Here is a 25,000-nt window from a genome sequence, read left to right as displayed (position 1 = left end):
CTATTGATTGGTGAAGTCTGAAACGTGCCGCATCACCAATAGCACTCGGAAGTAAACAGAAGTTTAAGTGAGGACACAGACGATGCGGTAGCATAACGTGCTGGTTGTGAAATGCATGCACATACATGCTGTGTCTCAAATGGTGCACTTGTGCACAAGACTTTGAGACACAGCAGCAGTGTGCAGAGTAACCACTAACAGGGATGAATTAGGATTCCATGGGCAATGGGCAAGCAAAACTTTACTAAAATTGAAAACACATCTTGCATGCAAATCCGGCATGACTCAAGTCCTTGTGGGAGCTCTATCCTGTAAATTAAGCTCCACCCCAATGATTATTGTACACATTTTTGAAAATGGTGGGTGACAATTTGAAGACAAAGTGGAATGTCGATTGCTTGATCAAGTTCAATCAAATTTCCATCTCATACTCAGCATGGTTTAGGCACTTATAATGAATGAGCCATAAATCGCCTCAATGATAATGCCATAAAAGTGTGAAAATAAACGGTAAAAACTTTAATGTCTACTTCTATGTATTTTCTATCAGTTGAAGCAAAGTAAAACAAAAAAACATGCAAATCCAATGCCTAAATGATGCCCAAATGATAATGTCATAAAAATGTGCAAATGGAAGGTGAAAAACTGACGAGAAACTTGATTGTTTATTTCTGTCTCTTTAGACAAATTAGGCAAATGCAAATCTAATTTCCATTCAAAACCAGCGTGGTTTAGACACACACATTTTTATGGACCTATACTGATAATTAGGCTCCGCCCCAATGATCGTCATTAAAAGGTTTGATTTGAAGATACAGTACAATGTCTATATTTCCGTTTTCTATCAATTTGAGCCAAAAAAAAGGTTAAAACTTTTTAAAAATTGCTGTTACCAGAATGGCAATGATTCGTGAGTCGTAATGCATTTCTAAAGGCCCTGTTTTATGTCATAGTGGTATAGTACTATGGTAATTAACCTTTCAATGACTATTACAGCATGCTGCAAGTGGTACGGCATGCATTATGGGGTTACCACCCAAGTCCATTTAGACTGCACAAGACACGGTACTAACAGCACAACAGAACATTTGGACGTCGTTGAGAGCCGTGTCATCTTCGATGCACTGTGGCCACTCCAGTTTGGCCCTCATGCTACAGATCCCGCGGGGGCACTCGCTGCTCCAGGAGCCCCAGTCTCCCCAGCTCAGGCCGTGGCCCTCCAGCACGGTCCCGTCCGAGCAGCGGAAGCGGACATTGTTGGCGGCCGTGTCGTCCCCTATGCCCTGCGGACGCTCCACACGCAGCTGGAAGGACGTGAGCCGGGCAGACCCGGGGCAGAACTGGGCACTGGTCCATGCACCCCAACTGGTAAACACATACATACGTAGACATAGTTTATCATACACAGACCCGGGGCAGAACTGGGCACTGGTCCAAGCACCAAAACTGGTAAACACGAACACAAACATACATAAAAAACATATATGTGTTAGAGTGCAGCATACTACATCAAGCACCTGCATCAACTCTCTTGGAGTACCACAGGGGTCCATACTAGGTCCACTGTTGTTCAGCTTGTATATAAATGACTTGTCTAGTTGTTGTCCTGCATCAGTAACCTGTCAGCTATATGCAGATGATGCAGTATTATACATCCACGCAAAAGACAAATGTCTAGCTGCACAACAGTTAACATCAGTCATGAACAATGTCTGTACATGGCTACAACACTCACGTCTTCATCTCAATGTGTCAAAGACTGTTTGTATGTATTTATCTAAAAGGGTTACTACTGAACCAGACCCCAGCATTATGGTGCATGGTGAGAAACTGGATGTTGTCCAAGAGTTTAAATACCTTGGTGTTATAATAGATGCACAACTTGGTTTCAAGCAACATGTTAAAAAAAACTACAGGCAAAATACAATTTAATCTAGCTAATTTCAGGTACATTAGGAATAATTTAACCTTTGAGTCAGCTACACTGTATTTTAACGCAATGATTATGTCACATATGTCCTACTGTCTAACTAGTTGGGCATCAGCAAATGTCACAACCTTAAAAGCCATTAAAACATTATACAAACAAGCACTGAAAATCTTGGATAGAAAGCCCAAAACTTATCATCACTGTAAAATACTGAAAAAACATACACTGTTGGACTGGGATAACTACATTAAATATAATGATTCAATTTTATTATATAAAATTCTCCATGGCCTGGCCCCTCCTCCTCTACAGATATTTATTACAAAAAGTATAAATAGGGCTACCAGAGCCAGTTCCAGGGGTGATTGCTCTGTTCCTTTTAGAAAGAGCGCTTTTAGTCAGGCTGTTTTCTCCTACAGAGTCTCTCACACCTGGAACACAATTCCCAGTCAAATTAAAGCACTGCCAACAGTACACTCATTCAGCAAACAGTTAAAACAGTGGTTATTAGATTCTCAATGCTGTCAACATAATTTCCCATAGTTAGGCTACTACTGGCAGCTGCTCTTCTAACTTATTTGGGTATTTTATCTTGTAACTGTATTTTGTATTATTTATTTTTTAAACTGTGTGACATATCTTTGGCTATAATTTTACAACTGTGTACTATAACTGTGTATTTTTAGTTTTGTTTTAACCTTGTTTTTTTTAAGGAACATCAAACCTGTCAAGGGACAAAAGATGGAAATTAGCCTTATGGCTATAATCTTGTGTATTTAGCATTTTTTTTTAAATGCTGGTAATATATGCTGTCCCTTTTTAAATAAATAAACCTGAAACCTGAAACCTGATATACATATTAGGGCTGGGCAACGTTAACGCGTTAACGGTGCGTTAACTATTGAGGTCAATATCGCCCGACAATTTTGTTAACGCTATAACGCAGCGGGGGTTTTTTCGTTGGTTTTTTTTTTTGCCTTTTATGACCATCGTTCGTGGCTTTTATTTTGAAAGCGTCAGCGCACTTGTTGCTGCTTCCAGTGACTGCAGTGCTGACAGAGAAGAAGAATGTCTAGAAAAGTAGTCAAAACAAAACAGGCATAGCCTACAGAAGGACGTCAACTTCTGAATGGACATTTTCGGTACACAACTCTCGAGCAGCATGTGGCTCGCCTTTGCAGCTCGCAAGGTTAGTCTATTGTACGGTCAGCATGAAAAGGGTATTGTTGTGCTGGCTGTCTATCAGCTGTCAATAACGCCACGCGGACTTACTAAAGCCCTGATCAAAAAGCGAACCGCAAGATATTACATTCCTCACGCAACGTTTTGGTATGGCGCTGCGCGTGCATAGTAGGCTGCATGAACATGGTAGGCTATGATTTCGCGACATCGGCAACTTCGTCGGCATTTAAGATAGTATTAGTCATGTCAACGTTATTGTTTTGAAAGATGTAATTGCTGTCAATGCCAACAGACAGTCAATTAGTTTCTAGTCGCTGAAACACCTTACAAATAGCGACAGATAAGAGAGAAGGTGGGAGTCTTTGACAGTGAGAGAAGACGGGACATATCTCACAGACGCACGCCTATGGCAAGCCGTTTTAACATATAGTTTTTTTAAGTGACAAGTTTTTTTTTTGTTTTTTTTTGTAGGCCCATGTAGACCATCCTAATTTGAGTTTATAATTTCTAATATATCAGTTTCAGTAGCCTACAATCTTAAATAGCCCTAGTGTAATATTGTATGCATTGGATAGGCATATAGCCTACTACATTTAGACTGATAGGTTGGCAAATAGCCTACATTTCCATTGTGGAGTATTATATTAGACCTACATAGGTTATCTACACAGTAGTACTGTACATATGCAAATTATTATGAATTATTATTTTATTTTATTAATTTAAAACATATTTTTATTTTATTTATTATTTATTTTATTTATGATTTATTATTATTATTTTTGGGTTTCGCGCGCTATGCGATTAATCGCGATTAATCACAGAAAGTCATTGAGTTAATGCGATTAAAGATTTTCATGTTTGCCCACCCCTAATACATATATCATACAGAACTGTGCACTGGTCCAAGCACCCCAACTGGTAAACACAAACACAAACATACATACGTATATCACAGAATTGGGCACTGTGTCCCGCCCAATTGGGCTGCTTAGGGTGGCCGTGTGCGGGTAAAAATGGCATTTATCAGAAAAACCCGCCCAATTTTTGCCGTAGAAATCAATACAATTGGGCGGGATTTTATGCTTCTAGGCGGGTTTTGAGCATTTTTTTGGGCTGGAAATCATCAGCCTCATCTGGCAACCCTGCTCACAGTCACAGTCAGAATGATGAGGTGTGGTGTGTGTCCTACCGCATTGCTGATGCCACTGAGGTGCTCGTGCTCCTGCTGTCCTGGTCTCTGCAGTACAGCTTTATTCCATTCAGGGCCGTGTCATCACCACCTCCCTGTTTCCCTTCCACCTAGGAAAGAAAAAGGACATGTCATTTAAGAGTTTTAATGTAAATCAAAGACATTGCTTTACATTTACAAGTAGGCCTAATTTATGTGCGTGTGTGTGTGTGTGTGTGTGTGCGTGTGCGTGTGTGTGTGTGTGCATGTCAGAGTGTGCGTGTTTGTGTGTGTGTGTGTGTGTGTTAGATGAAAATGGTTTTAAATTATATCTTATACATATGGAAATAATATCTGAAGAATGTCAGATATGTCAGAATGTCAATCATTCTCAGAGTCCGCGCGGGGGATATTACTTCTTGTTCCAAAATAGCAATCATTATTTAGCAATTATCAACTATCAAGGGAGGAGGAAAATTAGCTTACCTACAAAAATGACGGAAAGTCACAAAAAAACAGGAGCTTACTGTACCTTCAGACTAAAACCATACGCATGAAAGCCCGGTGGGCAAAACTGGACGTCTCCCCAGTCACCCCATTGCCCTCCGTTGTTAACCGTGAGTGTGGTGGACGACCCAAACTCTGTCACCAAGAGGACCAGGAGACCGGTGCTGAGAACACGCTGTAGCAGGCTCATGTCTGACTCCTCTGTTGTCTTCTGTCTGCCACAATGACTACTGCACTGCTGAACTTTTCTAGGCAATTTCGAGGAAGTTAAGGTAAGCTGGGGTGGCTTCTTACTGCAGTGACATGAAATTTTGTTTTGTGCTGACTTGGGCTACCATAAATGGACCAGTACAGCATGCCAGTGGTCACAGTTCCTCAAAAGGCCATTACACAACTCCAAACTGATTCAGTCAACAGTGGGCGATTAAACTGACACTAATTGGCATTTAACACGCACGCACGCACACACACACACACATAAGCTGTGTAGATGGGGACCCATTTTGCACAAAACAAAACACTTAAAGGGACACTGTGCAGGAAATGGTCAAAAAGGGTACTGCAACTATGCTGCTCATTGAAACTGGGTTGAATATTGCCAAATTTGATCTTTTCATGAAAGTTTACAAAGTAATAAACTAATATTTTCTAGTATGGCCCAAGTACAGTCAGTTTTACAGCTAAAAATGGCTATTTCTGGAAATTCAAAATGGCGAACCATGGAGAAGATCCCCCTTTTCATGTATGAAAATTGCAATTTTTCCAGTCATAATGAACACTTTGAATTTGAAGGTGGTGGTAAATATTCATGAAAAAGGTAACATCAGTGAATTGGTAGCATGGATTCTAGAAATAAACAACAAAAAATCCTGCAGTGTCCCTTTAAAAAATATTGCATTGCATAGTTGCACTACAAGTATTGCATTGCAGATATATAGCCCTGTGAAGTTGGATGTTTGCACTGACCGGATTAATTGAAACTTTGCATTGCATTGAACAGTTCCATTAGAAGTTGTATTGCTGGCCTTAGCTGTGTAATGTTGAAGGGTAGCAATGGTCTTTGCTCTTGGTTTTTGCAATTGAATTGCGCAGAGCCGGTTCTGACCTCCATGGGGCCCTAGGCAAAAATATGCCAAGGGGCCCCCATAAAGCGCGCAACCCCCCCCCCTCCCACCCCCCGCGCAAAACACGAACCAGACACAAAATTTGACTCAAATCAAGCTTAATTAAAAAGTCTCCCTTTCTGCGCTCTTGAGACAAAAACATCAATAATGTCATAACAGATTGTGAACATGTAGACAACGGTGGCTGTACTGAACATGCGACTACCTCATCAGCTGCAGGTGTACCTGGCTCATCTGTGTGCAGGGGCGTAGCACCAAATTTGGGGCCCTAGGAACAACCTCTTTCATGGGCCCCCCTGAAACACACACACAACCCCCCACGCGCGCCTACCTCCTGATATCGTCATCCTTCATGCCTTCCTCAGGATACCCCTCTATGCTTTCCTCTCCTTCACTTGAATCATCCTCATCTTCAATATGACAGAACAGACATAATAAAATTATAAACTAGTCCTAATCTTTCACATTACCTTATGAGAAGTAGGCCATCATATGATGACTTTTAATCACTCCATCACTATGATGTGAGGGGGAGGAGAGGGACTGGTAAATCTCTCTTCACAATGCTTTTAGCCTAATATTTCGTGCACTACGGACACAGACATTGATATGTTGAACTGAACTTTCTTCAATGTGCATCGCTGAACAGAAACACATGCGCTCGCGCACACATTCGTTCACTTGCACTGGCCTGCACGCACGTCACGTTTGCCCGGTTAGTTGGGGTTTGGGAGAGCAAGGAACAGATAATCAGCAGCGATTTACTGGCAGAAGCTGACTTTGAAATGTCGCTGAAAACCTGCTGTAAACCAGAGTAAATAGAACAAAAGTATCGCTGTTTGGATTTGATGTCGTTATTCTCAACCTTATAAAGTCAGGGCACCCCGAAGCTCGTCATTTCTTTGAAATCATTATAATTAGGCTACTCTGCATATACTTTCAGATTTAAATTGGCCAGTAGGCTAACTATTTCTGTAATTTTCAAGAGCTCTCAATGCAGAGAGGCTACACTGAAAAAAGCCATATGTTGTGTATGTTAAATTAATCAAAGGGAAACATGTCACTTCTACCATGAATAATTATGTTTTGTGATTGGGCATAATGAAGTTATGTAACTTTAGCATGATGCCCAATAACCAACGACTTCCCAAATCCAGTAATGTTGTCACAACCTAATTCCTTTGGATAAGATGACCAATGGCTTTTACAACGCCAGAACAGATGGTGGCAGTAGTGTGCGGATTGTGTGTGGCAGCCGGTAACAACGAGCTTGCCGAGTTCTTTGACTGAATACATATCCGCGGACACTCTGAAGGCGGGTAAGTCAAATGGGGATTTAAGATATCTGTGGCCAAATCTAAATTTGTGGTGTTTAGTCGCAGAAGGAAATGTGATGTATCTTTGTCTCTTTATGGGTCCCCCTTAGAGAAGGTCGAATGTTTTAAATACCTAGGTATGTGGTTCGATAGCAAGCTTAATTGGAACAAACATATTTCTAGTATAATTGCTAAAACTGGCAAGGTGATAAATGTCTTGAGATATTTGACTGGGTTCTCTTGGGGGGCGGATAAGGGCACCTTGTTAACCATATATCAAGCTATGATCAGGTCCATCTTTGATTATGGGTGTCAGGCGTATGGTGCAGCTGCAACTTCCTGTTTAAAAAAGCTTGATATCATACAGTCAAAGGCCCTTAGGGTCTGCTGTGGTGCGTTCTCATCCACATCAATCCCTGCCCTACTGGTCGAAACGGGAGAGAAGCCTTTAAAATTAAGAAGGACTCAACTTGCGTTACACTACTGGAATAGACTTAGGGAAAAAGTGTCTATATGCCCTACTAGTCATATCCTTATGGACTGCTATGAGTTTGGCCCTCAGCAGGCACATAATCAGCCGTTCGTAAAACAGTGTATGGAGCATGCCAAGGACTTTAATTTAGTTGACTTGGACCCAGTCCAGAGCTCTCATTGGGGACCAGTCCCTTCCTGGCTCCTCCCCTCTGTACAAGTCGATCTTGGGTTGCATGAGTTCAAACATGACGAAGAGGTAGAATTCTCTAGTGATTCTGTTGTGGAGTACATCCAGCTTAACTGGAACTCCTATCTACACATTTTCACTGATGGATCCAAAAACCCCGGTTCTGGTAGAGCTAGTTGCGCTTTCTGTATCCCATTGATTAATTATGAAAAAAAGGATTCAGAATAAGTGATAATATGTCTGTATTTACTGCAGAGGCTATGGACATTTTAAAAGCCCTGCAATGGGTAGCAGAGGACCAATCTTATAAATGTATTAATCTGCTCTGACTCCCTATCAGTTCTTCACTGCCTTAAAGTTCTCTCCTCTAATGCTCGTCCTGATTTAATCTCTGATATTCTCCTTCTGCTGTATGACCTGTACAAGAGAGGCTGCTACATTTCATTCCTGTGGGTTCCAGCTCACATGGGGGTCGAGGGAAACGAGCTTGTTGACCACTGCGCCAAAGAAAGCCTAGAGAGCAATGAGGTTTCCTTGCTAGTCAGGCCTGGCCGAACCGAATTAAGGAGTAGACTGATGGAAAAAGTGTTCCAGTCATGGCAGCTCCAGTGGGACAGAGAAGTAAAGGGGAGACATTTGTATGCAATTCAGCCGTCTATAAGTACCCACTGTACAGTATCTGGAGTTAGGTCTCAGCAGGTAGTGTTAACACGTCTCAGATTAGGGCATTGTGCCCTGAATTCTAATTTAACTTNATTCATAAACATCAAGATGGGCTGTGTGACGTGTGTAGAGTAGCCTACCTGAGACAGTTTCCCATGTCTTAATACTGTGTGTAAAGTATCGACAATTTAGGCGTGTGCTTTTCAGTGATCTCTCCGATCTTGGTGTTGCCACTGTTTCTATCCCCGTCCTGTTACAACTGAAGGACTGTAAAGTTACCACCAGTCTTCTCAAGTTTTTAAAATCCTCTGGCCTCTATGCCAGAATATGAGGCCGATATACTGTAGTGAGCTCTATTATCCCGTAGGTGGCGGCAATACGCCTGTAGGCGTCCAGTCCGCCATTAAAATCCCATAAGAAGAAGAAGAAGAAGAAGGCGGGTAAGTCAAAAAAGTAAACCACTGTAGGGCTGTTTGCATTTATCATGACTTTCCTAGAATCACATTTATATCACCCGTTTCGTTAGTGTACTTAGTTTTGGCATCAAGGCATACGTTTTATGAGCAAGAGAGTAAGCTTAGCTGGCTAATTCTCACCAATTCAAACTGGTTAGCGGCTAATTATCGATATAGTCTCCTTGTTTTAACTATTGTTGGGAGTTTGGAAGCTGTCACCCATGTTGTACTGTATGCATGTTTGCATGTGTGACATTATTTTCGGTTACTTTGCGAGTTATAGCGAAAGAAACTACCTGGCAGCCCATAACGGGCAGCTAGCTAATTTATGCTAGGTGACAACAGTTGGTTCATTAACGTTGTATTGGTTCTATGCTTTGACGTTGCGTCTGATTTCAAATGTATCCAGGACAGTCGTAGATACCATCAGTAGCTCTAGACACATCAATGACACAGGGGAAGTAAAGTTACCGCTGATTTTTGTGTGTGTACGGCCACAGTAAATGTTGATTAGCCGGTGGAACTTTTCGGTTTGAAAAAAGACGAGACGTGAGACTGCGTGACAGAAGGGGCTGTGTGTGCTTGTGTATGGGTGCGCGTTTGAATGGGAGCGTCGTGTGTAGAACTAGATGCTGCAGTTTGCAGCTGGTTTGATTCATGTCGTGGGTCACTTACCAATGTATGTAGGCCTAATTGGCTATGACCTTTGAAATAGTTGAAAGTAAATCCCAGTAGTATCTAGTGAAACACACATGCAAACGCCCTTCTGTCCCTCATTCCCTCAAACTCGATCTTCTACATTTGTTGTGTAAAAAGGACATAGCAAGTTTTTTGTATCAATGATCACTTTAGGATATTCCAGTGCATTTGCATTCAATATATACTGTACCTTGAGTGAGGTAGAAATGCATATTGTTGCAAATATAAATACTGTTAATTTGTTATTTTTTGTAATTAATCATTTACTGAATTTCTTTGTAGAATATGTTACTATTATTTGGGTTTTTGTTCTCTGCATAACTGTCTCTTTCACCTATATTAATTCCTCAGCATTCAAGATGTTTGTAGGGTCCTCACCTCAGCTACCTCTCACAAGGTGCCCCTGAAAAAGGTGATGAAAGTTTTTGTGTAGTATCTAATCTATGACTATTAGCTCGTGTGTGTGTGTGTGTGTGTAAAATCTGTTGTAATTATTTTACATTTTTCTCTGCATAGCTGTCTCCTTCACCTATATTGATTTATCTGTCTTTCTGGTCACAACAGAATTTCAAGACGTTTGGGTCCTCAGCTCAACTGGCCAAGACCTTTGCTCATTGAAGGCATGAAGTAATTTGTGATGCCCCCACGATTGCAGTTTTTAAATCCAGATGGCTTGCTCTTTTTAACATGTGCGAGGTAAGTTATTTGTTGATTTTTTTGTGTGTTTATTTCCTCATTTTAGTAAGACCATCAGGCCTTTTTGTAACCTTTGTCACAAGTCTTAAGTTACAAGTATTTTGTAGGTATGTGTTTTGTGCCCTGTTTCAAGTTAAGTGACAAGTTCAAGAGGATCATGACAGTTGGTTTGCTGTTGAATTTCTTCTCAGAGCTGGATGGTCTTTCAACAACACTGCTCCGGGTCTTCAGCAAGAAAGGTGCTTCTCATGCAAGGAAGATACAGAGGATCCTGGTGCCCATGACTCAGGTAAAACATGCACACTGCCATGCATCACAGTAATGCTAAAATTTCAAGATCTAATGTAATGGGGAGAAGTAGGGTGTCTTGGATCATATTGCATTTCTCCCACTAATTTCAATCCTTCAGCCAGTTTTGAACTCATTGTCTTCACCTCAGTTCTAACTACAGCTGGCTTTACACACAGCAGTCCTGGGCAATGATATAACAGTCTTTTGCAGGTCAGTTGATGTGGTTGCTGCTCTGTTTTATTATTATTATTATTTTTTATTTGATTCTCATGTCTGTCTGGCTTGCGATTCCCATGAAATGATCAGGGGAATTAAAGGTACACTGTGTATGAGTTTTAGTTGTTTATTTCCGGAATTCATGCTACCCATTCACTGATGTTACCTTTTTCATGAATACTTACCACCACCATCAAATTCTAAGTATTCATTATGACGGAAAAATTGCTATTTTCATACATGAAAAGGGGGATCTTCTCTATGGTCCGCCATTTTTAATTTCCAGAAATAGTCATTTTTAGCTGCAGAAATGACTGTATTTGGGCCATACTAGAAAATATTAGTTTATTACTTGGTAAGCTTTCATGAAAAGGTCAAATTTGGCAATAGGCAGCCCAGTTTCAATTAGCAGCGTAGTTGCAGTACCTTTTTTGACCATTTCCTGCACAGTGTACCTTTTTAAGGTCAGACGTCACATTTTGGCATCACTTCAGTACGTTTGGAACCAGGGCTGAGTGCTGAAATGGTACCGAGTACTTGGGGCTAATGGAAAAGTGTCAGAGCTGCACCATGCCATATCAAACAGTGACGTACTGTACCACTTCACTGCCAGTACCAACGATACACTACGCTACTAGATAAATGAGATGTGTCCTTTGTTTAATGTGGTTGTACCTGTACTGCGTTTATTCTTCCTGTTGGTTAAAATGTTTTTCCTGCATGTTTGTTTCCTGGCATACATTGACCGGCCCTCATATGCAGACTGACAACATTGATGTGAAGAGGGAGTGCATGCTGAGGAGCTGATGGTCTACCTGAATGAAGAGCCAGACAAAGTGGTATGTTACAACTCGGCAGCTAGATCTGTCTTTTTCGTTATTAGGTGGCATAGGGAGATCGCACACATCAGTGGCCTGCGAGGCTCATTTTGTTGGGCTCTGGTGGGCTCCTCCTGTGCTACCTGACATGTCTCCTGGCATCTCATCCACGTTCTGGACACTGCTGGAGGACACACCAAACCTTCTTGCATTGATGTGCCATCTTGGCCTCAGTTATGTGTTCTTTGCAAACACGAATCTGCCCAATTCCAGCTTTGCTAAAGCACCCTCACATCATCACAAACCCTTTGCCAAATTTCACGTTCAATCCAACACCAGTCATCTCTGATTTGTAGATCTCTGCAGGTCTCTATCTACCCATGAGGGTGTTGCACTTGCTGTGGCACATTGCGAAGGCCGCATTACTGAAGCAGCAGAAGTTATCTTAGAAGAAATGTTGGTAACACTTTATTTTAGGGACACATCTATTAGCACTAATACATAAAATATTAATGCATGTGTAAGTAACTTGTAAGGCATGTACTAAGCAAAATAAGACAGTTGTTAAGCATGTATTCACAAATGTCTTGTTCATGCACAATAAGGGATTTATTACCAATATAACCTTAGTAAGGACCTAGTAGACCTAGATTTCTATTTATGTGTAAGCAGTAAGGGCCAGAATACAATGTGTATAAGCTCCTGGTACACTGTGTGAACAAACCCTGAACAGTGTGAAAACAGATGTGGAATAAGGGTCCCTATTCTAAAGTGATGCATTGCTCAGCCCAGATGGCTTAGGGCCCCCGCACTACCTAGGGCCCCCGCACTACCTAGGGCCCCCACTCTACGTGTCCCCCCCCCACCCGGGAAGCAAAATGCAAGAGCATTTCAGACTCCATTAGTCTCAGTAGGTGTGAAGATCTCACTTATTTTACTCACTATGTCAATGAGTAATTGGAAGCATTATATAGCAAGGATTGGACGTAAAGTTATCAATGACGGTGGGTGGTGAGATGTCATTTTTTCATACACCAATTATTGTAAAAACCCTACAATAAATGCAGAATATAACGATGAATAATAGTTTGGAAGCGAAACTAAGCTATTCCTTTCTGATAAATAAGTTAATGTTTGAGAAACTTAGCTACAAGAAGTGCAGTGCATGATGGGTACGCCCTTAGTCAGAAATGCAATGCATGGCCAATGCAGCAATATTTCTGTTGTTACGTACATGGCAAATTGTTTGGATAGCAACTAAATTTCACAAGTGAGGGGAGGAGCTAAGGACGGAGGCTCAGAGCTGGGTAGGTTGTCTGTTGGCCTAGATTGCGTACCCATCATGCACTGCACTTCTTGAAGCTAATGTTCTCAAACATTCACTTAATTATCACAAAAGAGTAGTTTAGTTTTGCTTCAAAACTATTATTCTAATGTTCTGCATTTATTTTGGGTTTTTTACAATTAAAACTCAGTGGTACATGAAAAAAAATTACATCTCACCAACCCACCGCCATTGACAAGTGTATGTTCAATCCTTGCTATATATAGGCTCTTGTTACCTCCCTCTCATTGATATGAACAAGAGAAAACTAGATGACTCAGCTGGGTAAGTATTAATTATTTCATATACCCTTACACTTTGTAGATCGGGGGGGCTAGGTAGTGCAGGCCTTGGTGGTGTGGGGGCCCTAGGACTTTGGTAGTGCAGAGGCCCTGAGCCATCTGGGCTGACCAATGCATCACTTTAGAATAGGGACCCTTATTCTGCATCTGTTTTCACACTGTTCAGGGTTTGTTCACACAGTGTGTCAGGAGCTTATACACATTGTATTCTGCCACTTACTACTTACTAATAAATAGAAATATAGGCTTACTGGTCCTTACTAAGGTTATATTAGTAATAAATCCCTAATTGGCATGAACAAGACATTTGTGAATACATGCTTAACAACTGTCTTATTTTGCTTAGTACATGCCTTACAAGTTACTTACACATGCATTAATATTGTATGTATTAGTGCTAATAGATGTGTCCCTAAAATAAAGTGTTACCGAAAACTTAAACTCAATATAGGTTTTAGTTCTGGAATACGATCGTGCTGTAGGGTAATAGTTTTCTCATAGTTTCACCTTAGACAACTCCCCCTTAGGAGACCAAACTTTGAGCAGACTCTTTTGCATTGGATGGGTGGGGTTTGACATATCTTTCTCTCTCATGCAATTTTTGGTTGACAATGTGCCTAAAAGGGCCAATATGTTCAAAATACTAATAATTGTGCTGGTGGGGCAGCCGTGGCCTAGTGGTTAGAGAGTTGGTTTTTCAATCTATTGGTTGCAGGTTTGAATCTCCCCTGACCTGTCACTACATCTCCATCCATGGCTAAAGTGCCTAAGGCAAGGCACCTAACCCCACATTGCGCCAGGGCCTGTAACCAATACCCTGAAAAGTAATAAATGTAAGTCGCTTTGAATACATGAAAGCGTCAGCTAAGTGTAATGTAATGTATTGTAACAATTTTGCACACTGTATACTTAGCTGTATGTGTAAAGTTTCTCACCAACACTCGTGAAAAGATCATGACCCTGTTTCTCAAAAGCACCGTTGTTAGTTAGCGACTTGGTATTTTGCCAATGGGAAATTGCATGCAAGCAAAGTTTTTACTGTAGTTACTAATGATGCTGTTGAGAAACATACTCCAGAATGGGGTCATAGCCACACCAAAAACGAAGAGAGGTAATTGAACATCAGTTTGATCTCACATTCAATTGCCTAAACAGGCAGTGTGAGGGCACACAAGTCAACATCCTCCTCATACCTTTCATAAACTATACTAAATATACTACTATACTACTTTTCCCATCTCTGGGTGTGTTAGGGTGGACAGAAATGCCCCAAACTTGCGCCCACAAATACCGCTTACGGCTTCAATCATGGGTTTTGTTTACTGTTTTCCAGGATGTTGATCTGGACGGTCCAGCTGAAACGTATTGTCTTCGTGTGCGTGTGATCGGCAGAGAGTCCTCAACGACATTGGTAACGTACCTGTGGCCATTGCAGTGTTTGTTTTGGTTTATGCTCTTAATCTCTGTTACCTTCCGGAATGGAAGTACACGTTCAAATTTCTGTTTCATTCTAACCGTCTGTTTCATCAGTTTTTGCACTGCTTTTAAATGTACACTGTGTAAGATTCTTAGTTGTTTATTTCCAGAATTCATGCTACCCATTCACTAATGTTACCTTTTTCATGAATACTTAGCACCACCATTAGGGTGCATCAGTTGCCCCCTATGAAAAGATATGGCCTTGGCCCTATAGTAAAATGTTCTACACCCAGTAAAAACACACTGTGTAAAATATTTTGAAATTTGGATGAAGTCTACCGGGGCCACCAGCCCAATGAAAATAGAAAATAATGGTGATAGTCAAAATCTTGAATAGAAACAGGGCTGGACTGGCCATCTGGCATGGCGGGCATTTCCCGGTGAGCCCCGCACCCTCGTGGGCCCCCATTGTTTTATTTTTTACATTACTGAAAATAGGGGCCCATGAGGGTGCGGGGCCCACCGGTGAGTCAGTTCTCCGGCACTAATAATAATGAGGGGTCCCCCTTAAATCCGAAAGTGCCCGGGCCCTATTTATCGCCCAATCCAGCCCTGAATAGAAATGGACATTTTGCTGCATAAAGCTACCCAATAAAAACATATTGCCTCAGCTGTGTGATAAAAAAAAAATTCTATGCACAGTAAAATCACTCTGTGGAAAATGTGTTGAAATTTAGATTAATTCTACTGGGTCCACCAGGCCCATGAAAATACAAAACAATGGTGATAGTGATGGGCAACCTGGATTCCAAAGTCCAGTGCCACATATTCCAAATATAGCCAATATACCGTAATGAACCAGCTGACCCACTGCCAGTATCAAGCAAGAGATTGCGAAGTTGTATGACTTTTGTGTGCTTCACCTGTGGGCCTAGGATTGTACAGGTAGCTGTTAATACCTGGTGGAACATCTGTACTAAAGCTGTGAATGCTCCTTGGAATGACTTATGTTTTTTCAAGAAATCCCTGCAGTAGTTCAATAGAGTACATACAATACAACTGTATGTGATGTTGGAAAGAGTGGCTTCCCAAAACCTGTACTTAAGTGGGCAGTCATGGGTGAGCGGTTAGGGCGTCAGACTTGCATCCCAGAGGTTGCCGGTTCGACTCCCGACCCGCCAGGTCGGTTCGACTCCCGACCCGCCAGGTTGGTGGGGGGAGTAATCAACCAGTGCTCTCCCCCATCCTCCTCCATGACTGAGGTACCCTGAGCATGGTACCGTCCCACCACACTGCTCCCCATGGGGCGCCACTGAGGGCTGCCCCCTTGCACGGGTGAGGCATAAATGCAATTTTGTTGTGTGCAGTGTGCAGTGTTCACTTGTGTGCTGTGGAGTAATGGCACTCTTCAATACAGTTGTATTGACTGCCTTGTAGCCTAGGCATTCCAAGGAACATTCACAGCTTTAGTACAGATGTTCCTCCATGAATTGTAGGCCCACAGGTGAAACACGTAAGGGTTAACGTTCGGCGAGAAGGTCGCTACCGTGGAATAGCAGCACGACAGAGAGAATCTTTAGACCCCGACGCGGAGCGGAGGGGTCTTGTTCTCTCTGAAGTGCTGCTATTCCACAAAGCGACCGACTCGCCGAAAGTTAACCCGCTTATTATATGGATATACTTAATTGATTCACACATGGCGGGGACATTTCTTTAGGCCTATTTAATGTTAAGTCTATTATAGTTTTTAATGTTAAAAGATTGTTGCTGCGCAAAACAAAACAGTGCCGTTGTGGAACACCGCTAGGCAACAGCTAGGTAGCCAGGACAACAGGTGTTGTCTATCACAGCAGCTGATTAGAGTCTTGTTGAAAAGTCGCTTTAGCAGTGAAAAGTCTTGTTGCCATTGACAGCGGTCTATTATAGACCAACCCGTCCGTTATCGAAAAATAACAGACGTGCGAACGTTGGGGAGCCCCGTTGAAATGAATGGAGCATTCGACCGATGACGTCACACCATATAATAAACAAATATAACAGTCATGCAGCTTTGCAATATCTTGCTTGATACTAGCACTAGTAGATACTAGTGGTCCAAGGCAGCAAGGAATTGATATTGTGTTGCAAAAGAGCAAATTTGCCTAAATATAGCAGTTTGACCATCAGTCTGTCCTGAGACTGAAGTCTGTGTAAGTGGATCGACTGAATACACAACCTGCTTAGATATTCCTTCTGTTTGTGCTCCCAATACAGGTGATTTCACTAATTACCTCATCAACCTGGCTTAAGTGGTAATTAGGCTCAGCTGGTTCATTATATTGGCTGGGGCAAATGTGTCACGCGGTTTGTCCACCTCTGTTTTAAGACAATGGCAAACCTAGATTCAAAAGCTACAATCCAGTGCCACAGATTTCAAATTACCTGGTTTTACCTGTCCAATGGGGCACCTAAGTCTCCACCCCTTCCGGGCGGCTTATGGGGCTGGCAACGCAAAAACTTTTGACTGGGCTGTAATGGACTGATCAAAGCTATTTTCCGACCCACCTCGCATTTCCCCGTCGATCATACATATGCTGTGCCTCAGAATTAATAACAACCAATGGTGTGCTTGTTGACTTCACTTGGCAAGCGATTTTTGAGTTGTGTGTGTGCAAAAATATACAATTATTTGGACTACTCAACAGACGTCGCATGTCCGACGTGCAGCCACTTAAGCCGCAGTGCAGCGGTAGGGTTGGCTGTGCCTCGGTTCACGTCAGATATGCGAGGCGCACGTGTAGTCTCTAACATAGTTTTGCACAAAAGCTAAAATAACGTTTCTTGCGTGTCGAAAATGAGTTGTCTTACGACGCAAATCTAAACCTTTCAAATTCACTGTCATCATATGTGAAATCCGGAGCACATGCCAAACGGGATGAGGATTTAGCTTGACTCGCTCCATTAACTCTCATTCAAAATTTTGAGAGCTCCAGCCCCATGGATCGGAAGTAGAAGGGCGTGACTTAGGTGCCCCATTGCCCTAACTGGAAAGGTAAAACTATGTATGTCATTTGGAATATGTGGCACTGGACTTCAGCTTTGGAATCCAGGTTGCCCATCACCATCACCATTATTTTGTATTTTCATGGGTCTGGTGGACCCGGTAGAATTCATCTAAATTTCAACATATTTTACACAGAGTGATTTTACTGTGCATAGAACATTTTTATCACACAGCTGAGACAATATGTTTTTATTGGGTAGCTTTATGCAGCAAAATGTCCATTTCTATTCCAAGATTCTGACTATCACCATTATTTTCTATTTTCATGGGGCTGGTGGCCCCGGTAGACTTCATCCAAATTTCAAAATATTTTACACAGTGTGTTTTTACTGGGTGTAGAACATTTTTACTATAGGGCCAAGGCAATATCTTTTCATAGGGGGCATCTGATGCACCCTAACAACCATCATATTCTTAGTATTCATTATGACTGGGAAAAATTGCACTTTTCATACATGAAACTGGGATCTTGGCCATTTTGAATGTCAAGAAATTGCCATTTTTAGCTGCAAAAATGACTGTATTTGGGCCATACTATAAAATATTTGTTTATTACTTAGCAAACTTTCATGAAAAGATCAAATTTGGCAATAGGCAGCCCAGTTTCAATGAGCAGCATAGTTGCAGTACCTTTTTTGACCGTTTCCTGCACAGTGTACCTTTTTTTTAAGAGTTTTTAGAGAAATTGAGAAATTAATCTCTCATTTGCACTTGAAGAGGTACCCTCATTTTGTATCTTGCTTTGATCATTACATGTGCAATGAAAAAATAAAGGCAACTAATTCTTCAACTTTATCGCGTGTAACTTTATTGTAGTTGGTCTTATAGGCTCAACTGGAACCAACTTACAACTGACGAACTTGGCTGACATGCATATTGGTAGATGCGTGTGCCTTGAGGTGTTTTCTAGCTTGATCTGAACTGATAAGGACAACAATGAATGTTTAATTAATTAAGGTATATTGATTTTATGATTGACTTTTATTATGTTTGATGTTCATGTGGCTTGACAAGTATTGTCTTAATACAGTTAATTAGATGTGTTGAACAATCCAAACAATATTTTGTTGTGGGAACATAAATATATTATGGAAAGTATTTCCTTCCAATTTGATTATGCTACCATAGCAAGATGTTGCTTTGTTGAGTCTATCAATGTAAATACTGCTGTAACTACCCCATGAAGTTGGTTCATCCAGACCTAAACCAAATATGTTGGAGCAACATGTAAAAGTTATGATGGATTAACCCTTTCTATTAAGGTTGAAATAACCTTTAAAAGTTATGTTGGCTGTACCCCTTGTAATTAGGTCACAGTTACACTTACATGTTATGTTGATCCAACATATTGACCTTAATGTGACTCAACAAAAACATTTCTTGCTAAGGTAGCATAATCAAATTGGATGGAAATACTTTCCATAATTTTTTTATGTTCCGCCAACAAATAATTTGTTTCAGTGTACCTGCTCAGTACGGAGGTAGGTAGCCTCCTCTGCCTGTCTTTTCTCGTGCTAGGCAGCAGCAGGCTCGTCTCTTGCGCTTTGCGCAGATTCGAATGGCATCAGCAGCATTTCAAAGCGCAGACGGGTGCGCCCCGTCAAAATCTCGTCATTCATTTACCACACATCAGCTATAACGGGCGGGGCGTTGTCAGATGACCAGGGAAATAAAAGCAAAATGACAGTTCATGACTGACAGCTGTTCGCGCCGCCACCTTGACATTGGCAACTGATGAACATGACGTCGATAATATTCATATCGTTACAGGACGGAATCAGTCTGTAAATTTGATGACCAGGGCGGCCAGCATTGCACCCGGTTGAGAAACTGCTTTTCCTGAAGACTAGAATATTAGCTAAAATAGGCTTACCTTCTCTCAAGTTCACACCATTTGCACCTGCTGCGACATTCGTGTTGTTCACATTCGTGACGTTTTCAGAGATTGAGGGGGATTCATTTCACAAATAAGCTTTGCTATCATTTGGATATTTGAACCAACATGTTGGTCTTTTGGGACACTTGTTGTTATGAATATCAAAGACAAATATGGGTTCTATATCACAATTATAGCCAACAAAATGAGATTACCGGTATTTTTGTATTTGACTCCGGCTATCACAGTGGCCAGTGGCCACACGGAATGGGAATGGGATAACGAGTTAGCCTACTGTGTAGGCCTAGGCTGTAATTTTGACATTTGGGCTCACCTTTCTTGCAAGAAATCAACAGCAGTTGCTTTCCTTCATCTTGTTTCCCCTATCTCTCTTGCCTTTCTATTCTTTTTGTGAAAGCCTGGTGTTTTAGACATCTTTCATTGTTAACCGGCTCCTGCGTTTAATGCATGAAGCGAGTGAGTGTTGATTCCGCATATTGTACAATCAAAAGTCCGCGAGAGGGCGAGCTAAACCAATGCGTACTAATAATGGGGGTGTCTGATATAGATTATAGCCTATTTTCAGGCTATGATGTCCAATTTAATAGATGTATTTCCAGAGAACATTGGAATTACATAGATTACCAACATGTATTGACATTATTTAAAAAAAAATAATAATAATGTTTAAAAAAACGAAAGAAGAAGAACATTTTCCTTAGGGGGCCCCCTGGTGGGCCCCCCAGGTGGGCTGGGCCCTAAGAATGAGTCAGGGGTTTCCCCCCCTGTTCCACGCCACTGTGTGTGTACTACCTGAACATTGTGCTGGCCCTCCACTGGCTGACTGACTGGAGTCTGAGCTGGTCAGAAACTTAAGCATAGCGCCTGTAAAATATAACTAAGGCTTCAATTAATTTAGCTCCATCAAATTGTGTAGCCTGCCCCCTAGTAGCTTGCCTTTAGTAATCTGGTCTAAAACGTTTTAAAAAAAATAAATGAATAGGACTATGATAAGAAACTCATAGGTAAAATAAATTATTTAGCTATATAACATGTGTTATGATGAATGTTATCACACATTATTGTAATGTTGTGTTTACTATTTATTGGGATTCACCTTCGTCACAAGTTTCAGTCATTCACCAAAGGTCTGTATTTATTAGTCTATCCAAGCAAGTCGCGCCCCCTTGCTATTGTTATCACCCACACACACACACACACACACACACGCACGGCACTCCTTCTCTCTCTCACTCCCTCCTCCACCATTGCTTAGACTGCACGGACGTCTTTTCAAAAATCTTAAGCGCCTGTCAAAACCAAAATCAATGTCTGTGTATGTTGATAGTTGTTTCTAAACAATCGAGAGGCAGCCACGCATACAACAGCGCGCGCGCAAACTCACACACACACCACACACACACAGAAAGGGCACCGCTTCTCTCTCACACTCCCTCCTTCGTTGCTTTGACTGCACTGACGTTTCATCGGCTAAAGGAACGGCTCGTCAGATTGATTCAACTAGTACACCTTTCGAAACAACAGTAAAACGTTGACAACACCACCCTGTCCTCTCACATTCTCTCTAGCCTAGGCTACCTGTTGATTCAGTTGAACTAATTTCAGAAGCTAAACGAAACGCTACTCAGCTTGTGGTTCTCAACAACTTCTACCTTTTAAAACAACAGTAAAACGTTAATCCCCCTTTTTACAACATGTGACTGTATCGAAGACCTGGGCACTTTTTAACCCGGCATTGTTGTGCAATACAAAAGCCCACTGACACTTCTGCCCCATACGAAATTAGCCACAGAAGAAGGATCACAATGAGTGGAAGCATAACCGTAACAACAGAGGAGTTACGTTACCTACCTGACTGCTGCTCTCGTCGCTCATTGTCATGAATTTCCTTTTTCTTTTTGTCGTTTCCGCAGGGAAAATGTCGTTTCATGTTGGACGTTTCACGTTTTGTGTGACGGAATCAATAATAAACAATGAAATCAGTTCGCATTTTTTTTTTTTTTAAACTGTCAACGTCAGTGACGTAACGGGTCGCGCGAGGCCTTACGCTGAGAGCGTAGTGAGCGTATTGGGCGCGCCAGCTCTGGAATTGCGACACTGCAGACCATGACTTTGCATCAATGTGCAGGAGCAAGATAAAGAAAGTGATGATCAGTGGCTTTTCTGATGATGCCATAACATACAAGCTGTGGTTTCCTTAAAAACATTTGACTATGTTACACCCTTATGTCTTTCTGCCTTGTGTTTTGTGGAGTTAGAAACTGGAATGTCAAAATTCGCCCTATCCCGTAATGATGAAGAATCTTTCAGAAAATGTAATCACTTGTTCCTTTTGTCGTTTCCAACAACTCAAAATCAAAACCCGTTCGCAGCTTTGAGTTTTCCTGCTGACAGACAGATGAACAAACAGATAAACAAATCAATGTGACTGAAAACATACAGTAACCTCCTTGGCAGAGGTAAATAAAAAATAAAAAATAAAAATCCGCCCTTTTGGAGGAGTAACATGGGCCCTTTTATTTCCAGATTGATGAATACCATCAAATTTTGGACCATGTAGGGGCGCGGTGGCTCAATGAGCTACAAGTAAGACGCAATAGAAGGTGATGGTGAGCGGTGATGGGTGAGCGGTTAGGGCGTCAGACTTGCATCCCAGAGGTTGCCAGTTCGACTCCCGACCCGCCAGGTTGGTGGGGGGAGTAATCAACCAGTGCTCTCCCCCATCCTCCTCCATGACTGAGGTACCCTGAGCATGGTACCGTCCCACCGCACTGCTCCCCATGGGGCGCCACTGAGGGCTGCCCCCTTGCACGGGTGAGGTATAAATGCAATTTCGTTGTGTGTAGTGTGCAGTGTTCACTTGTGTGCTGTGGAGTGCTGTTTTGGACCATTTAGGGGCGCGGTGGCTCAATGAGCTACAGGTAAGACGCAATACCATTACGCCGGCAACGCGGGTTCGATTCTGACATGAGGTCCTTTGCCAATCCTTTTCCTTCTCATTTCCTATCTCTCTCAACTGTCCTGTCTGCTTCATAAGAGTGGAAAAAGCCCAAGAACTATCTTACAAAAAAAGGACTGGTGGTTTGATTGCACAAGTAGGCGAGGCCAGAGAGATTTGCCGTAGTCACGATGGGAGAGGTTCTAGCTTTGCCAACATCATGGTGACTTTCATTACTGTAGGGTCAAATGCAGTTATGCAATCGAAATTACATTATTGGGTGTGGATAACTTCCTCACACGGCTTGCACCATTAAATGTAGGTAATCCTGCAATGGGCGTGTTTTCTTCCTCACGCAGGGGCACCATTAAATGTAAGGGAAGTACAGCAATGTAATTATAATTACATTGATAAGTATAACATTCTTATACAGTTCCAAATATGTAATGTGTTATTACTATATGTGAGGAATAAGAGTATAAGAAATGATGCATGAAGAGTGTGTTAAACTCTTCGCGCTGGGTATCAATAATGTGTAGGTGTGTACTTATGGAATCGTCAATTGTCTAATTAATGATTGCATAAAGCACGTTTCATGACCGTCTCATAAAATCATGACCATTATTGAGTAATAATCTGAAGGTTTTGTGTGAATTCTTTTCTGGTTGACTTCGTAATTGTTTTTCAAATAAGACAAACACAGTTTACCACAATGCACATTTATTGTAAAAGCATCATCCGGTCATAACACTGATACAGCCAATGTGACTTGCAGGGCATAAGAACTTAGGTAAAATATACAATATATACACGGGGTATGAGAGGATGCGCTATGCGTGTGTGTGTGTGTGTGTGTGTGTAAGCTATGCGAGAGAGAGAAAGAGAGAGAGAGAGAGAAGGAGGAGGCGCACGCTCTGAGGGCGCCGCGCACCTCTGTCACCGCGTGTGCGGAGCGGTGGGAGGAGAGAGAGAGTGAGAGATGTATGTTCGGTATGAACTATGGCTCAAATGATTCTGCGCAGCTCAGGCGCGCAGAACCGAAATATGAGTTACAAGGAGGGGCGTTAAGCTTTCGGCTGATGAAGCGGAAAACTATCTTCAAGATAAGAATTCAAGCTGATCAGAGAATACCGTCCTTTGTTTAAAGGGGGGAAGGGAAAGGGGCGCTTGGCGCTCTTTCCAACAATAGCTTACGTCCTCGACTCGATAACTCTATGGGTTAAAAACACTGGTACATGTAGGATCTCTTTGAGTGGATAATTTACATGTGGGTGCATGTAGGCCTATGGCAATACTGCAACTACCAGCATGTAAACTAAGAATAGTGTGTGGCTATTTGTGGTGATGAGAGGGGAGAAAGAGAGAAAGAAAAGAAAGAACAGATAGAACAAAATAACCCAAAATAAAATATATCACACTCTACAAGTGTGGATATTTAAACACAACTCCTCAAAGCTATGTAACAGTTCTAACTGCATATCTATGCCCAATTCAGTGCTTACTGCGTTATCCTTGGTAGGAAGAGAGAGAACCCTTTGATCTCTCTGGGCGAGATGGATGCGCACTTCCTCGTGCACGCGGATTCCTTTGTTCTCCACTAGCGCTCAGGTCCTGTCTGTGGGTCCAAGCGATACCACGCACCTTCCGGGGCGCGAGGTTGCAGTATGTCCAAGAGTCTTGCTTCGTTGAACAGGAAAAGGAAAAGGGGTATTTTGTTGTGTAATCCGATGATCTTTGCCGTCGTCCTGCGAAGGTCCAGTGAGAAAGGGGGTGCACGTGGATCCGTTCCACGCGTAACTGTACCGGGCTATCCACTCTCTTGGAGACAGACCATCAGGCCTCAACCGAATCTCTTTCGACTCCAGGGAGGTTCCTTTGATTTCGGTACTAGGAAAAGATTAACAATTGTCCGTACAAAAGTTATCCTATAGCGCGTGAGCTCCTCGTGTGTCCTGACTCACTGCTCTCCTAGCAGTGTTCGCAAGATCACTCGAAATATCGCAATGTGAATGCGATACACAAACGAAAACCGGTTGAAGGAAGAAATATATCGACCGTAGTGTTCACCTGGCCAAGATAACTTACAGTTTCAATAATTTCTAAAATAGATGTCTCCAAGGAGACTCGTGGTCCCGAGATGTTGTGTTCACCTCTGGATGAGGCCAGAATCGCACCTTGACCAGGGTTTTATAGGTAAGGGGCGGGGCTGAGCCACGCATGTAATTTGATCAGGTACAGTATAGAAAATGGCGTCTGTAATGTATTTTACAAAATGGCGGGAATTCGTAAAATGAGGGGAAATTAATGAAACTTTAGGTGTTATAGTCCTTACATTACAGACAGAACCG

General features: G+C 42.0%; 1 protein-coding gene and 1 long non-coding RNA gene across 2 annotated transcripts in view; one reads left to right on the top strand and one right to left on the bottom strand.

The window, feature by feature from the left end:
• LOC134439295 (vitelline membrane outer layer protein 1-like) overlaps nt 1–4,980 on the bottom strand; it is a 57,055-nt gene extending 52,075 nt beyond the window's left edge. Inside the window, exons 1-3 of the mRNA XM_063189199.1 lie at nt 4,816–4,980; nt 4,305–4,414; nt 1,074–1,365 (exon numbers count right to left, since the gene is read on the bottom strand). Coding sequence (XP_063045269.1) covers nt 1,074–1,365; nt 4,305–4,414; nt 4,816–4,980 — 567 coding nt within the window. The remainder of the gene's footprint in view (nt 1–1,073; nt 1,366–4,304; nt 4,415–4,815) is intronic.
• Nucleotides 4,981–10,310: 5,330 nt separating this feature from the next.
• On the top strand, nt 10,311–14,812 carry LOC134438499 (uncharacterized). The gene is made up of 4 exons (XR_010032597.1): nt 10,311–10,404; nt 10,596–10,905; nt 11,674–11,750; nt 14,689–14,812. It is a non-coding gene; the product is annotated as an uncharacterized LOC134438499 (long non-coding RNA).
• Nucleotides 14,813–25,000: the final 10,188 nt, after the last annotated feature.

This window comes from Engraulis encrasicolus, chromosome 22, assembly GCF_034702125.1.
Source record: "Engraulis encrasicolus isolate BLACKSEA-1 chromosome 22, IST_EnEncr_1.0, whole genome shotgun sequence".
In the NCBI taxonomy this organism is placed as follows: domain Eukaryota; kingdom Metazoa; phylum Chordata; class Actinopteri; order Clupeiformes; family Engraulidae; genus Engraulis; species Engraulis encrasicolus.
This window is presented reverse-complemented; position numbering and strand designations above follow the sequence as displayed.